The sequence below is a fragment of the Rutilus rutilus genome (assembly GCF_951802725.1).
Source record: "Rutilus rutilus genome assembly, chromosome: 18".
Taxonomy (NCBI): Eukaryota; Metazoa; Chordata; class Actinopteri; order Cypriniformes; family Leuciscidae; genus Rutilus; species Rutilus rutilus.
The window spans coordinates 20,191,162-20,207,726 of NC_140231.1; the positions used below are offsets into that span (position 1 = coordinate 20,191,162).

At 37.0% G+C, this 16,565-nt stretch overlaps 1 protein-coding gene across 4 annotated transcripts in view; it reads right to left on the minus strand.

Annotated features, from left to right (window-relative positions):
* gria4b (glutamate receptor, ionotropic, AMPA 4b) overlaps positions 1-16,565 on the minus strand; it is a 93,576-nt gene that overhangs the window by 24,127 nt on the left and 52,884 nt on the right. For all 4 annotated transcript variants that reach the window (XM_084387072.1, XM_084387074.1, XM_084387071.1 and 1 more), the window contains exons 3-7: positions 14,875-15,114; positions 8,598-8,782; positions 5,442-5,495; positions 4,773-4,931; positions 543-710 (exon numbers count right to left, since the gene is read on the minus strand). In XM_084387072.1, coding sequence (XP_084243198.1) covers positions 543-710; positions 4,773-4,931; positions 5,442-5,495; positions 8,598-8,782; positions 14,875-15,114 — 806 coding nt within the window. The remainder of the gene's footprint in view (positions 1-542; positions 711-4,772; positions 4,932-5,441; positions 5,496-8,597; positions 8,783-14,874; positions 15,115-16,565) is intronic.

Below are 16,565 nucleotides of genomic sequence, written 5' to 3' on the forward strand. Positions count from 1 at the left end.
TGACATGCACGTCGTGATTACTGACGCATACATAAGCGACAGTATGCAAAAAGTACTGTTAATAGCTCGTTTTAATTACTCAGCGAGATAAACAATTGTTTTTTTTATACATTGTTTTATGTGTATATATATTTGTTTGGGAGGTGGAGTGTTGGGTTCTGAGAACAGTCTGGTGTTACAAAAAGGGGTCCTTGGATTGAAACAAGTTTGAGAAACCCTGCCCTACACAACATCACACTTCTCTCTCTTGCTCTCACTGTTTCACTATCCGTCTTGTTTTCTGCTTTGGTTCTCGCTCTCTCCATCCTTATAGTTTCCTTTCCATTTCCCCTGTCATTTTCCACTTTCCATCAGTTCAAATTTGGACATTTCGCATTTTTCATTACTGTTCTGTTCAGCCTTGGCCCTCTATCACCTCACTGCCTTGTTTTTTTCATAAGACATTTATTTCAGCTGTCTGTATTCCTCCCATGGAAATACTACACAAAGCACTTCTTTCCCATCTTATATAAAGCCTGCATTTGCTCATCTGTGCATGTGACCTGTTTGAGTGTGCGCTCCATGTCGATGCCCTGGTTCCAGGGTGCAGCGGGGTTGGCCAGGCAGTCTCCGGCGTTGCCCCTGCGGGAGATGTCCACCTTCTGTCTGCGAAGGTTCCGGAATGCTTCTGCCATCACCATCACTCCATCGTACGTCAGAGCGGAAGTGTACTACAGAAACAGAGGGTCATGGAAAGGTCAACATATATATACACAGTAATGCTTTAATGGGGTTTTAAGGGTTCAGTTTGTTAACATTAGTTAGTGCATTAGGTGTCATGAAATGACAATGCATTTTACAGCATTTATTAATCTAGTTAAGGTTAATCTCTAAATTTAAAGTTAGTTCATCTATAAATAAATACTATTAATCTTTGTTATTTCCTGTTTGTTCATAAAACATTCAATAATGTTAATTGATCAAATTTGAAATGATAGTGTATGATTAATTTACCATGAATGAAACTATTAGCTTTCGCTGATGTTAACATATATTGTAAGATGTTACCATTTATACCATAACATGTATGTGTAATGGCATATATATAATATATTATCATCTTAATTTCTACATTTCAGGATTTTAAGTTTGGGGTCAGAAGGATTAAAAAATGAATAAATAAAATATTCAGCAAGGACACATTACATTTTTCAAAAGTCACAGTAAAGACATTTATAATGTTTTCTATTTCAAATAAACGCTGAAAAAAGCATTAAGCAACACTATTTTCAACATTGTTAATAATAATAAATGTTTCTTGAGCACCAAATCAGAATATTAGAATGTTTTCTGAAGGATCATGTGACACTGAAGACTGAAGTATTGATGCTGAAAATTCAGCTCTGCCTTTAAAGAAATATAAAGAAATATTAAAATAAAAAAGTTATTTTAATTTGTAATAACATTTTACAATATATTGGACAGTTTTTACTGTGTTTTTGGTCAAATAAATGCAGCCTTGGTGAGCAGAAGAGACTTCCTTCAAAAACATTTAAAAGTCTTACCAACCATAAACTTTTTATACATATCCAGGAAAGCGCTTACCTGTCAATTATTTTATTTTATAAAAAAAAAAGACTGCAGAATTCTGCGATTGACCAATCAGAATCAAGTATTCATGTGCAATGTTATTTATAAATGCCTTGCATATTCACTTCAGTGTCTGTACTATAACAAAATGGTGTTTATTTAATATCAGTCAGTGAGTCAACATAATTACATTAGGTTTACACCAATGAAAGCCATTTGTAAGGGTTGAATAACCAAAATGGGGTTAGGTCTCCTCATGAGCAGAGGACAACCAAGGTCCGTATTTTGCAGCTGCATCAAGGGGTATAAAAAAAAAAAAGAGAGCAAGGGACAAACCAAAAACAGAAACGCACATGCTTGTCCTTGCACATATTAGGAGCGGGCAGAGAATGTGAAATCAGTGAGCTCTGACACAGTAGTGTTCAGATTCTGGTGGGTGGGAGTGGGGGAGGGCCCGTCAGCTGCAATCGGAGGCTGGCCTGATTGCACCAATAAGTGGCTTGTGCTCTTTCTCTCTGCCTCGCTGAGATAAAACGCCACAAAATGAATCACTGCAGGCAACGCACGGAATTTTAACAAAGGAAACAAACCGCAGCTCTGCACACGCATTTGTCCTTTAGAGGCATGGCGCTTCATGTCCTTGTTTTAGTCTACTGTTGTGTTTATCATTGCTATTTTAGAGAGTATGACGTGGTTTAAGTCAGATGCGGGTCGCCTGAGCTGCTGTGTGTTCAGAATGTCCAGCTTGCTTTATGGTTGAAAGAAGCCACTCTTGCAGTGCTGAGATGGTTTTTGGTATTCCATCAGTATATCTCTAATGCAAGAGCTGAGACTATTTAGACCGTTACAAACACAATACAAAACACACAGAAACACCCCTGGGCTACAACTGCATACAAGGAGCAAAGATGGAATGACAGAGCGAGATAGAAATCAAGAGAGAGGTAACAACAAGAGATTGAAGAATGTATTTAAAGAGATAGTTCATCTAAAAATTTAAATTCTGTCATTTACTCACCATACATTCTCATGTCATTCCAAACCTGCATGCTATTATTCTTCCGAATAAGCACCACCGTTCAAAAGTTTAGGGTCGGTAAAATTTTTTCATGTATTTAAAAGTCATCTCTTATGTTCAACAATGCTGCATTTATTCAATCAAAAATACAGTAAAACAGTAATGCAGTTTAAAATATTGAAATAGATTCAAAGTAGTTTATTCCTGTGATGGCAAAGCTGTATTTTCAGCATCATTACTCCAATCTTCAGTGCCACATGGTCCTTCAGAAATCATTCTAATATGCTCATTAGGTGCTCAAGAAACATATCAAAGAATGAAGATTTTCATTTTTGAGTGAACTATCCCTTTAAGGCAATGTGTTTATATTTAGTCTACCACAGTTTCATGGTCCAACATTAATTATCAAAAAAGGTGTTAGGTTACTGACTCCCGCAGGACAGAATACATCCTGTATTACAATAGGTGCAGTTTAATCACATCGGCTAAAGCCCTAAAACACCTGGATTGATCCCTGGAGAAAGTGTGTCCTCACTAGATGGTGCCTTCAGGACTTTTCCAATCGCCTCAGCAGGAAAGGCTAACAGCTCAGAGATTTTATAAGGTTTTGGGGTGTCGGTCGTGCTGCTGTCTGAGAAAGGCTTATGGGAGTAGCTTATATTTGGGATGAAAGAGATGGAGCAGCCCAGTCTAAATACCACAGGGCGGTCTGTGAGAGCATATATGTGGATCAGTGCGTGTTCACATGTTTGGACCACAGCATCTCATTTGCTAGTCCATGGATGTCGCTCCCCATCATCCTGCTCTTGCTAGCGGTGTGCAGTGAGGAGCAGCCGCCTGTTAAAGCGATGTCCCCTCAGGCCACGCCAAAGGGATTGCCTTTACCGCGCCACATCACCAGGAGGGGATCAATGTAACCGCCCTCCAAAGAATGTCATCCTCATCAGGCCCCAAGGGGAAAGTGAGTCCCAGTGAAAATGGATCAACAAAAACCTTGCTTTCAGGGCGCAGACATAAACAGGCATATCAAATCACGAGCAGGAGTCGGCTGGTGAGACTAGAATGAATGAAAAAGCTTATGATGATGTAGGTGTATAATTTACAATACCGGTTGAGTCGTTTCACAGTGTTTTCTATGTAAGAATGCATATTATAATACATTGGCACAATTTCTTTAGGTTCTGTCTTTGACATTTATTCCAGTTATGGTATAAATCCTTCTTTTGACCACTGTGTATAATGTTATTACATCTTTTGCTCCTTACTCCATCAACCCTTCCTTCCTTCCACCCTTCCATCTTTCCATTCATTCATTCATTCATTCATTCATTCATTCATTCATTCATTCATTCATTCATTCATCTAACCATCCATCATCCCTGCCTTTTTCCATCCATGCAACCACCCATTCATCCAACCTTCCATTCCTTCATCCTTTCTTTCTTCCTTCATCTATCATTCTATCCATCCTTTCTTCCTTCCTTCATCTATCATTCTATCCATCCTTTCTTCCTTCCTTGCTTACAACCATCTATCTTTCCTTTCTTCCACCCAATCATCTTTCCTTCCTTCCTTCATTCCATCCATCCATCCATCCTCCCTTCCTTTCTTTCCTTTTCCTATATTTCCTTCCTTCCTTCCTAAACACCCACCCAGCCTTACTTTCTTCCACCCACCCACCCACCTATCCTTTGTTTATTCCCTCATTTATCGTCTATCTATCAGTTCCTTCCTTTCTTATATCCATCCTTACATCCTTCCTTCCTACCTCTCATCCTTCCGTCCTCTTCTCTTCCAACTCTTAAGCTTTCCATCTATCCATCCAATCATACATCCATCCTCCCTTCCTTTCTCTATATGTCTTTCCCTTCCTTCTTTACTTGCTTCCTTCTACCCACAAACCCACCCACCCACCTATCCATTCAACCATCCTTACTTTCTTCCACCCACCCTCTCACCCATCCATCCATGTTTCCTTTCTCGATTCTTTCTTTAAATCTTTCTGCCTTACTCAAACATCACAAGCACGCATATAAAAGCATTGGGTTAGATCATCAGACTCTTTCTGGAGATTTGAGAGTTCTCTCAAAGTGTCTGGAGGGATTAAAATGGGACGTTTATGCATTTATGTAAATGTATCTAGTTTCAAAGTGGTTCCATACTGGACTGGGCCATGCAAGAGTACCTTGGGAGGTGCGTCAGAGCCGGGGTACTCGCGCTGGTCCAACTTGTTCCAGCGCTGCATGAGTTTAATAACCATGGGATTGCTGAAGTCCACCAGCTGAAAGCCTGTCACATTGGCTCCCCCATGCATGAAACGCTCCAGATTGATGTCCTTAAAACCCTGCCAGAGCAAAGAAGGGGAAATAGTAAGAAATACAGATAGATAGAGAGAGAGGGAGGGAGAGAGAGAAAGAGAGAGAGAGAGAGAAAGATTATTAAAATGTAGTTGGCAATGCAGCGCTACGATAAGAGAAATTCCACAAACATTCATATCCAGCTCGCCTCTGTGAGCCAATTCCGTGCACAGCCAGAGAGCAGAGAGAGAGAGAGCATGCTCTGCAGCTCCCAGCATCATTAAAACACTGTCACAACCGCTCACTGGAATACGAATTAGTCTCTCAAATTGATGTATCTTGCTTAAAGAAAAGAGAGGATTAAGAAAGAAGAAGAATGAGGGAGGGCAGGAGACAGCAAGGCCAAGACAACTAGAGAGAGAGAGAGAGAGAGAGAGAGAGAGAGAAGGAGAGACCAGTAGAGTGGAATATGTAGAAAGTAAGAGATAAAGCAGAATATGAAAGGCAGACAAGCTGACAGGGAGAATAAGGCGATAAAGGAATAACATTTAGCTCACCAAATTTGCCATGATGTAATGGTAGCCTTTGACATGCTTGCCGACACTCACAATCTGTGGAGATAAACCAGACATTTGTAGTGAGGGCAAATTCTAAAAGCAAATACATTTGTCAGCATTCATCCAGCATATGAATGTACAGCAGAGCTGTAAGCCATTGGGAAAACAGAATTCCGCTGTTATTAATTATTTCTAATCAAACACGCTGCCTTTTCCAATACCACGCTGAAATTTGATGAATATTAACGCAAACACCAGCTAGAATATCTTAAAATGACTTTGACAGCTACAAAATAAAATATTAAGGGATCAGTTTGTAGGGAATAAAGAAATATGCCTGTCTAATGTGCCATTTCTGCAACAGAGTTACTTGAGGAAATGTGTTTTTTTCCCCCTCAGGACCTTGAGCATATTTAATTCTCTTTAGTGAACTCTGATGCACAGTGTTCAGTACAGTGTACAGACCTTCAAAAACATTTTTAACCATTCAGGGTATAGTGTTGCATTACCTTTACCTCTTCCTTACAATTCTCTCTGACTGTGCTTTTTATGTAGCATTGTGCTATTTTTACAATGAAATTTAAAACACACATTTTAAATAAAATAAAATAAATGTACATCAATTATGTTGTCAACCCCAAATTATTTTTCAGGAGATTAAAAGAAACGTTTTCATACAGGAATTACCATATTTTTGTAGCTTACCCATAAGTGAAAATATGTCCACTCCAATTATATAAAGTAAAAAATAAATAAAAAAAAATAATTATCTATCTATCTATCTATCTATCTATCTATCTATCTATCTATCTATCTATCTATCTATCTATCTATCTATCTATCTATCTATATAATATATCTATCTATCTATCTATCTATCTATATCTATATCTATATCTATATCTATATATATATATATATATATATATATATATATATATATATACATACAGTGCCCTCCACAATTATTGAACCCCCTGGTAAATATGATCAAAATTGGCTGTAAAAAATAAATCTGCATCGATTATCCTTGTGATCTTTCATTCAAAAAATTTGAAAAATTCTAACCTTTCATTGAAGTAAAAGAATTGAAAGTGGGGGGAAATCACATTATGAAATAAATGTTTTTCTCCAAAACACGTTGTCCACAATTATTGAAACCCTTTTATTAAATACTTTTTGCAATCTCCTTTTGCCAAGATAACAGCTCTGAGTCTTCTTCTATAATGCCTGATGAGTTTGGAGAATAACTGACAAGAGATCAGAGACCATTCCTCCATACAGAATCTCTCCAGATCCTTCAGATTCCCAGATCCATGTTGGTGCTTCTCCTCTTCAGTTCAGCCCACTCATCAGGTCAGGGGACTGAGACGGTCATGGCAGAAGCTTCATTTTGTGCTCCACAACAAATTTTTGTTTTGATTTTGATGTTTGTTTTGGATCGTTGTCCTGATGGAAGATCCAACCACGGCATATTATAAGATTTCTAGCAGAAGGCGTCAGGTTTTGATTTTTTATCTGTTGATATTTGATAGAATCCACAATGCCATGTATCTGAACAAGAAGTCCAGGACCTCCAGCAGAAAAATATGCCCACAACATTAAAGATCCAATGGTATATTAAATTGTACACATGGGGTACTTTTTATCATTGTGTTCACCAAACCCATCTAGTGTGTTTGCTGCCAAAAAGCTCTGTTTTAGTCTCATCTGACCACAGAACCCTGTGTTGTTTGAAGATCCAGTCGTGTCTGACAATTAAATTTGCTGGAATTTGTTTTTGGATGAGCGAGGAGGTTTTTTTTTAAACCCTCCCAAACAACATGTGGGGATGTAGGGGTTGTTTGATAATTTTTTTTTTTTGGCTTTCTGACCCTAAGACTCAACTAATCTCTGCAATTCTCCATCTGTGATCCTTGGAGAGTCTTTGGCCAGTCAAACTTTCATACTCGCCGTGCATTAAGACAGTATAGACACACGTCCTTTTCCTGGCAGATTCATAACATCTTTAGTTGGTTATAACTTCTTAATTATTGCCCTGATGGTCAAAATGGGGATTTTCAATTCTTTAGCTATTGTCTTACAGCCACTTTCTAGTTTGTGATGCTCAACAATCTTTTGCTACGCATCAGAACTATATTCTGTGGTTTTACTCATTGTGATGGATGATTAAGGGGATTTGGCCTTTGTGTTTCCTCATATTTAAACTTCTGTGAAACACGAAGTCATAGCTGGACAGTTTCATGTTCCTAGTCACCCTGGTGTACTAAAAAAGGTAAATATTAATGGGAATATACTTCAGAGATATTTTACTCGTAAAAAATTCTAGGGGTTTCAATAATTGTGGCCAATGTGTTTTGGAGAAAAACATTTATTTCATAATGTGATTTCCCCCCACTTTCAATTCTTTTACTTCAATGAAAGGTTAGAATTTTGCACATTTTTTGAATGAAAGATCACAAGGATAATCGATGCAGATTTATTTTTTACAGCCAATTTTGATCATATTTACCAGGGGGTTCAATAATTGTGGAGGGCACTGTATATATATAACATATACACACACAGTCAAACCAAAATGTATTCAGACACTTTCAACATTTCTCAGATTATCACAGTTTATTCGCTATAGTTTAGAAAATGGTAATAAAATATGACAAGAACTCAGAGTTATCAAATCAGTTGATATTTCACTGGTTTTGGCCATCCTTTTGTTAGAGATTAAAGCTGTTAAATTTAAGTACACAATTAGATAATACCAATTCAGGTCAACCAATTACCAAGCAATGCTTAATTTTGTTCAGTCTGTGGTGTAAAAAGGTCGCATTAGCAATTAAAGAAAAAAAAATGCTTAAGCAAAACATGGTCAGGTCAAAGTGTCTGAATTATTTTTGGTCCCAAATTGTCCCACTGTATGATGAATTTTATGTCACAGTTTCCTTTATTTTGCTATCCTCACTTACATAAATGAACTATAGTGTCCTGCACCCACTGGTAAAAAAATATCACAAATGATATATGGTGTCTGAATAATTTTTGGTTTGACTATATATAAAATATTAATATATTTCATGTTATTTTACAATAATGCATGCATCAGAGGGCAAAAGGGGACACCTGAATTTATATCGACCTGAAAACGTCCCCTTATCTCACCTGTTCCAGCATGTTGTTCAGTCTCTCTGCCTCCAGGTCTATGACAAATGTCTTTTCCTGCCTACGGTCCAGGTCTTCGAGAAGCTGTCGGTAACTGGCATCATTAAAGTTCTCAACACATATAGCGCTGACCTGCCAACCGTTCTGGCCAGCCTTTTCCATGATGGCCTGTAGTATGGAATAACCTATGACAAAAAAGGGACAGTGAGGCATTTGATCAGCAAGTGCATCAAACCACCGAAGGCTTGAACCGTTGAGCCACGGCTCCAATTTATCTGAAAGAATGTGATTTGTGGCATTGTCAGTGAGTCATTCCTGCACCAGTGCGATGTGAGCGATCACGTGGCACAGATCGTAGGGCGCTGATACCAACCTCCTGTCCTTTCATGCAGACTCATTTTAGGCCTCAATTCCAATCCATGGAAGCTTACAGTCCCAGAAGCCTCAACAGTGCTCAGAGAAATGGACAAAAACACCCTTCTTCATGAAACTAATCTCCTGCATCCTTAAAATAGAAGCCAACATCATGCAGGCGTGCCGGTAAAATTGGAAGTCAGAAAGAGCTGATTTTTGTCACCTTCTCCAAGGTGTGATTGAGGCTTCTTGAGAGCTCCATTACAGTGCTTGTGATTCCAGCTACAGTCCTCAGTGCTGCTTGTACTAATCAGACAGGGATGGTGTTGGATATGTTAATCTAGCTGTTTGAAATAGGCACTAGGCGCTGAGGCCCACTTGACTCCAAGATGAGCAGATGTCCCTGTAAAACGGACCCTTATGGTCACAATCAGAATTTGGCAACGCAGCTCACTCGGTTCCACTATTTAATAGATTAACCTGTGCTTGATCTGGCAACTCTTTAGCTCATTCGGGTGTTTGTAGCCTAAATGTTAAATGGGGAGGTATTTATGTTAGTATATGGGTCTATCACAGATGACAATAAAGAAAATTTTTTTTTTTATTTTTTTATCTAACCCAAGCGTGCTGCACAAGCCCTGAAAAGTGAAGCCAAACCGTCTCGATCGCCCCCCGGTGACTGGTCCTAGTATAGGTCATAAACACGCCTCCCCGTGTTATTCAACGGGACTTGAGACCAACTAAACAATTAAATTACACTTCAAATATATTTTTTCCGAAGGTGGTTTCTGTCATTTACTGTAGTTTTTATCACGCTGATGTAAATGCAAGGGTTTGTTTTTAAAATAAGTTTGTTTTTAGTTAGTTATTTGATGCTATAAAAACGGTGGTGTGACGCCATGATTGACAGCTGTGATTGACAGGTTCTCTGAGCGAAGTAGTCACTGAAGCACCAACAGACTTTTTTTCGGGATCTTCGGAGGACTGAGGAGATTGGAGCTTTAAATTTAATATCTAAATTTCTATAATTAATTATTTCACACCAAGAGTGAAGGTGGGGCCTTGATTTCGTGGCTTTACTTCCTGCTCACTACTGCGCAGGTCTGGTCCCGAAATCGCGACTGCGCAGACTCAAGCCCCAAGATGTCAGCGCCATATCGGGACACTGGCGGCTTCACTTCTCACCAATGGAAGAGAGCGAAGGGTCGTCGTCCATATTTTTTTACAGTCTATGATCTAACCCAGTAAAAATTGTAAATGTTTCCTTACCCCTATATACATTTTCACCCATCTCAAAGTGATAGTTTACCCAAAAATTTAAATTATGTCAAAATGTATTCACCCTCACATTGTTTCAAACCTGCATGACTTTCCATATTCTGTGGAACACCAAATAAGATCATTTGAAAAAGTTAAAAAAGTGTTTTTCCCTTCTTTTTCTTTAATTCAGGTGTTATTTTGGGCCAAACTGACTTTCATTGAATAGACAAAAACACAAAAATGTTATTTAAAAAAAAAATATGAATCTTTGTTTTGCATTCTACAGAAGAAAGAGAGAAATACAGGTTAGGAATGACATGAGGGTGAGTAAATGATGACAGAATGAATCATTATTTTAATAGGTAAAAATTTTATTTGCAAATTTTATGAAATGCATTAGTTGCATTATAACCTGAACTAACAAACAAACAAATAAATATATTTATAATAATAATATATATAAAATTGTATTTATTTCAGAAATTAAAACCATGCACCTTTAATGCAAAAAAAAAAAAAAAAAGAGGCACTAGGATGTGTTAAAATGGTGTATTTAATCCATTCATGCAACTGGCAGATGCTTTTATCCATAGCATTTCAAGGTATGCGTTTTATCGGCATTTGTGAAAATCAAATCCACAACCCTGTTTGCAGCATCATGCTTGTACCATGAACATTATGCATTAAATGCTGGTTGAGCAACCATGGTGTTTACCAATGCCCTGATGCTCTCGGGACACGTGTAACACAAATAGTCATGAATTAACATATCAAAGCACTGTACATGATGGCTGATGTGGACATTTTAACATGCCAGTGTGTTAAACAAACAGCAATCAGTCAAGTAGCCTGATTACTTACACATTCACAAGCAACACACTAAACCTGCTCTGCACTCAATATCTGCAGACACCTGCAGTATCGACCACGAACTCGGAGCTAAAATTCATCTGCCATCTATTTCAAATCTCAGCCTCTGCTGCTAATAATTCAAGCCCCCAGTGAAGAATCGAGCTCTGATTAATAGCTGATAAATCAGTAGCTTGGGGTGTCATGTGCATATGTGAAATATCCATGAGTGTGCAAGAACCAACGAGATCCAAAATCAGCTGCCAGCATCCACCCTTCCCCCCTCATCTTCCATCCAGCCCAGCAGGGGGAAGCAGCCGTGTGTGTGTGTGTGTGTGTGTGTGTGTGTGTGCGCATATGGGGTAGGCATAGACAGAGAGAGAAGAGAAGGACAACAGACCATGAAAATGTAGTGAAGTGCCAACCTTTTACACTAAACCATTCATCATGTCCACATCCCAGTCAGATTGTATCTGCTCAGAAGCTCTCACAGCAGACTGAATCTAAAACAACTCAGCCAGTAGTCTAAACAAGGACCATCAGGACAAATCTGTGCTTTTCAAGACCACAAAAGCACTAATATTGGCCAACCAGATTAAAATGATAATCTGAACGTCTTTTCTGACAGTTGTCGCAATCATTTCAGAAGTGACAGGGGCACTAACCAAGTTTTGGAAAATCATTTTCTCTTTTTCTTAAAGTAATAGTTCACCCCAAAAGTAACTGAATAATCCATATTACACTATATAATCACTCCAGTACTTTTCAAATACCTTCATCTATCAGTCTTGGGTTTATGCCTCACTCAAATGTACCCTTTTATAAGTATAGGTCTCTGTCTCTAAATTATGTCTGAATAAGCTGTTATAAAGTTATAAACTGTTTTCAATGCTTGCCATTTTTAAACATTGAAAATATAAATGATTATTAATTTATATGTATATATGTGACCCTGGATGACAAAACCAGTCTTAAGTAGCACGGGTATATTTGTGGCAATAGCCAACAAAACATTGTATGGGTCAAAATTATCGATTTTTCTTTTATGCCAAAAATCATTAGGATATTAAGTAAAGGTCATGTTCCATGAAGAAAGTTTGTAAATTTCACACCATAAATATCAAAAAAATAAATGTTTGTGAGCACAATCGCGAATAGAAATGGACAACTTTAAAGGTGATTTTCTCAATATTTCGATTTTTCTGCACCCTCAGATTCCAGATTTTCAAATAGTTGTATCTCGGCCAAATATTGTCCTATCCTAACAAACCATACATCAGTGGAAAGATTATGTGTTCAGCTTTCAGATGATGTATAAATCTCAATTTTAATAAAATTACCCATAAGACTGGTTTTGTGGTCCAGGGTCACATATATATATATATACAGTATATATATATATATATATATATTTTTTTTTATAAAAACACATAACAAAATTGTTAATAATAATATTAATTTACAATAATAAATTATTGTTAATATTAATACTAATAAAATAATAATATATTATTATTATTATTATTATAAATATATGTATTTGTTTGTTAGTTTAGGACAGGTTGTAATTTGTGTGTGTGTGTGTACAATTATTTATAAATAAGAATAAGAATAATACTTTTTTAATTATTATTATTACAAACAACAACAATGTATTAATAATAATAATAATCTAAATAATAATAATAATACATTTTTGCCTTCTTTTATAATATTGCTGTTGCTGCAATAGTGCAATAAGCCTCTCAAGGCTGTGCTTTACAGTAAGCATCACCAATAACTTGAACGGAATGTATTTTTCGAGATGACACAAAATCTATTTTAAACATGTTTTTAAAAGAAATAAAGTATATGGATGTGTGGAGGAGGACATAAACTGCAATCTGCAGTTGGTCCATCCTCCAACTATGGATTTTACAGTGTTTACAGGCACAACATAAAAGTGGATGGGTAAACATGATTAAGGCCTATCTTTAAAAAGTCTCTCTTGTGGTTTTATTGCTCTATGTAAAAAAGTGCCTTATTTACTGTATAAACACTTGATGAAGTAGATACAAGGATCTTGAATGCTCTGATTTTGCTAACATAAAAAAAAAAAAACTTGATTTAGCTCACCATATGGAAACTTTGTAAATAAGTGGCATATGGGATGTAAAAAAAACAAAAAAACATGCCTGTGGCAGATGTGAGACGACCAATCATAGAAACTCCAAGAAATCTGCATGTCAGGAACATCCGTGATATGACAGAGAACAGCGCATCTTATACTTGCACGGGACAACACAGATCAGTTGTGTTATTTATAGGATATTTTGCAATGAGCCCTTATGAATTACAGTCTCAGATGACAGTAGGAAATTGTGCTCATCTTTCAAAGGAAGTCTGTGCATGCATTTCAGAAGTGTGTCAGACCTAAAGCCACAGCTCACCTCCGAGGCTCCTGGGATAGTCTCAGTCTAACACAGCAGAACAAGACGAGAAAAGAAAAAGACATTGATGGAGAGGATAGGGGAGAGAGACATGCAAGCAAAAAAAGAGAGTGGCTGTTTCTGGCCAACAAACTGCTCATAAGAGTATCTGTGAGTTTAAGACCTGGCCCCATCTCCAGAGATTAAGGCTCTCTTTTAATAACAAGCTCCCTGGAAATAAAATTCTGATCATTCCTAGTCACCTGACTCCATGAGACAACCAATAATGTAGTAGTTACATTGATTTAGGTGACAAATGCTCTTCAACATAGCTGATAACTTCTACATTTACATTGCATATCCAATATCATTGGATACACCCACACATTGATCCAAACCTGTATGACTCTCTTTCTTCTGTGAAACATAAAAGGTTTCTTTCATAAAATTGATTCATATTACTTAAACACTAAATTCCAAGTTCTCTGAAGTCATATGACATCTTTTTGTGAGGAACAGGCCAACATATTCTTTGTTAGATGTTTTTAAAGTTCAAGACAGTTATTTAGAGAACTAGCAATGACTAATTCAAGAAAACAAATCATTTTCTTTTGAGTCATATCTTTTTAATGAATCGTTTACTCCAGTTCTGAATGAATCCTCAATGATTCTGTTCTCAAATTCAACTTGTACAGACACTGACTCACTTGTTCGCAACAACTAACAGCTGTTGGAGAGGAAGATTATCAGTGAATAAGTCCTTAAATTTCGGTCTGTTCATCACATATGATATTGTATGGAATTAGAAGACTTTGAATATAGTGCATGATTCATATGGACCACTTTTATGATAACTTTACGATGCTTTTGAATCCTATTTAAAACTTGAAATATCCAGTCCTCATTCATTGTAACTGCATTAAAAAAGTGACCAGTAGTTTGATTTGTAAACCAGATCAACTGGCTCATTAAAATAACTGACTTAAAAGAACGATTTGGTCTAAAAACAGATTGAAGTATGGTTAAAAAAAAAAATCAGTCTGTTGTATATAAAATTTGAAAAGCTTCAGACTTGTATGGTGCTTTGTTAAAGTGCTTTTTGTCCTTTTTGGAGCTTGACAGACGTTTTCACTATGAACCGCTACTGTATGTAAAATAGGTCTGTAAAGATTCTTTAAAATTTATCTTAATGTGTTTCATAGAAGATAGAAAGTCATGCAAGATTGGAACAACATGAGATTAGCATATTCATTTTTGGGAAAACTATTCCTTCAAGACATTATGCAGAATATTAGTATATACACCTATTAAACAGTGTCACTTAATAACATTTCTCTGATCTAACTAGCAAGTGGGCATGTGTATTAGCATGAGTGGGTGTGTTTCTGAGCTTTTTATTGTCTTACCCCTGTCGGTATCGTAGAGAAAGACGAAGCGATTCCATTCGTAGTGGTCTAGCAGGCTGAGAAGAGCTCCTCGTATGGATGGCCGCAGCTGTAAGACAAACTGGCTCTCGCCCTCTGTGGGGAAACTGGGCGTGATGAGGGAGATGTGCAGTGCGCCGCAGAAGGAAGTTAGCGTGTGAACCGACCTCTTGTCGTACAGTCCGAAAATGGCGAACACGCCCCGTGAGTACTGCGAGCAGACTGCAAAGCACAACAAAAAGGAAGAGAAAGAGAGTGAGATGCTTAAAACATTAATTACACAAAACCTGAGGGAGTACTGAACATTTAATTGACTTTAGAGCATTAGGACCCAGCTGATGTTAGTGTTCTGGTACAGGGCTTTTCCGTGGGTGTTTGAAACATTAATGAAACAGCCTGGGAGACCCTTCCACCACCTGAACAAGTACATTTATTGTCTACATGAATTCGATTACCAGGTCAGCTCATTTGTGCATCGTAGTTTTGAATGTTACACAAGAATGACAAATTAAGAAAACAAAATGCAAAAGCCATTGTTTAACACAAGGAGGGAAATGATATCTGGAGAAAGTTATTTGTTTGCATTTTGCCTCATCTTAATCTCAAAGGCAGTTTCTCAGCTGGCATAGAAGCCCTGGAAGTGTGTGATTTGAAATCTTTATTGGGACAATAAGACCAAGATTATTTTTGAACCAATCACATGAGCTGTAAATATCATGTGAGTAATTACTCTGGGGTAATTAATGACAACACTGATTATATTAATTAGATATTAAAAACCTGGCCAATACAATAACCAAATAATTATTTTCATCTTATAGCTGACAACCAGTAACGGACAATATTCAAATTCTATACTTTTTTAATAAGTACAATAAAAAAACGTATGTGTATAAATAAATACGTAAAAAAATACGTTTTTGCTCCAAGTATATTTAGACATCAAAACGTTAAGTATGATACATTTATATTCATTTTGAGAATTGCTAAAGATTACATTAAAAGTATTATTAAATTATTATAGTTTTTAAAGATTAACTTTAAGACAGCATTACAGGACAACAAAAAAACTCTAATATCTAAATACAAATTTATAAGTATGTAATATTGGCTAATATAAATCCCATATGTACTGATAAAATAAAATTCTGCAATATTGGTCAATATCCTATATGTTAGGTATATACAGTGAGGAAAATAAGTATTTGAACACCCTGCTATTTTGCAAGTTCTCCCACTAAGAAATCATGGAGGGGTCTGAAATTGTCATCGTAGGTGCATGTCCACTGTGAGAGACATAATCTAAAAAATAAAATCCAGAAATCACAATGTATGATTTTTTAACTATTTATTTGTATGATACAGCTGCAAATAAGTATTTGAACACCTGAGAAAATCAATGTTAATATTTGGTACAGTAGCCTTTGTTTGCATTGTTTGCAATTACAGAGGTCAAACGTTTCCTGTAGTTTTTCACCAGGTTTGCACACACTGCAGGAGGGATTTTGGCCCACTCCTCCACACAGATCTTCTCTAGATCAGTCAGGTTTCTGGGCTGTTGCTGAGAAACACGGAGTTTGAGCTCCCTCCAAAGATTCTCTATTAGGTTTAGGTCTGGAGACTGGCTAGGCCACGCCAGAACCTTGATATGCTTCTTACAGAGCCACTCCTTG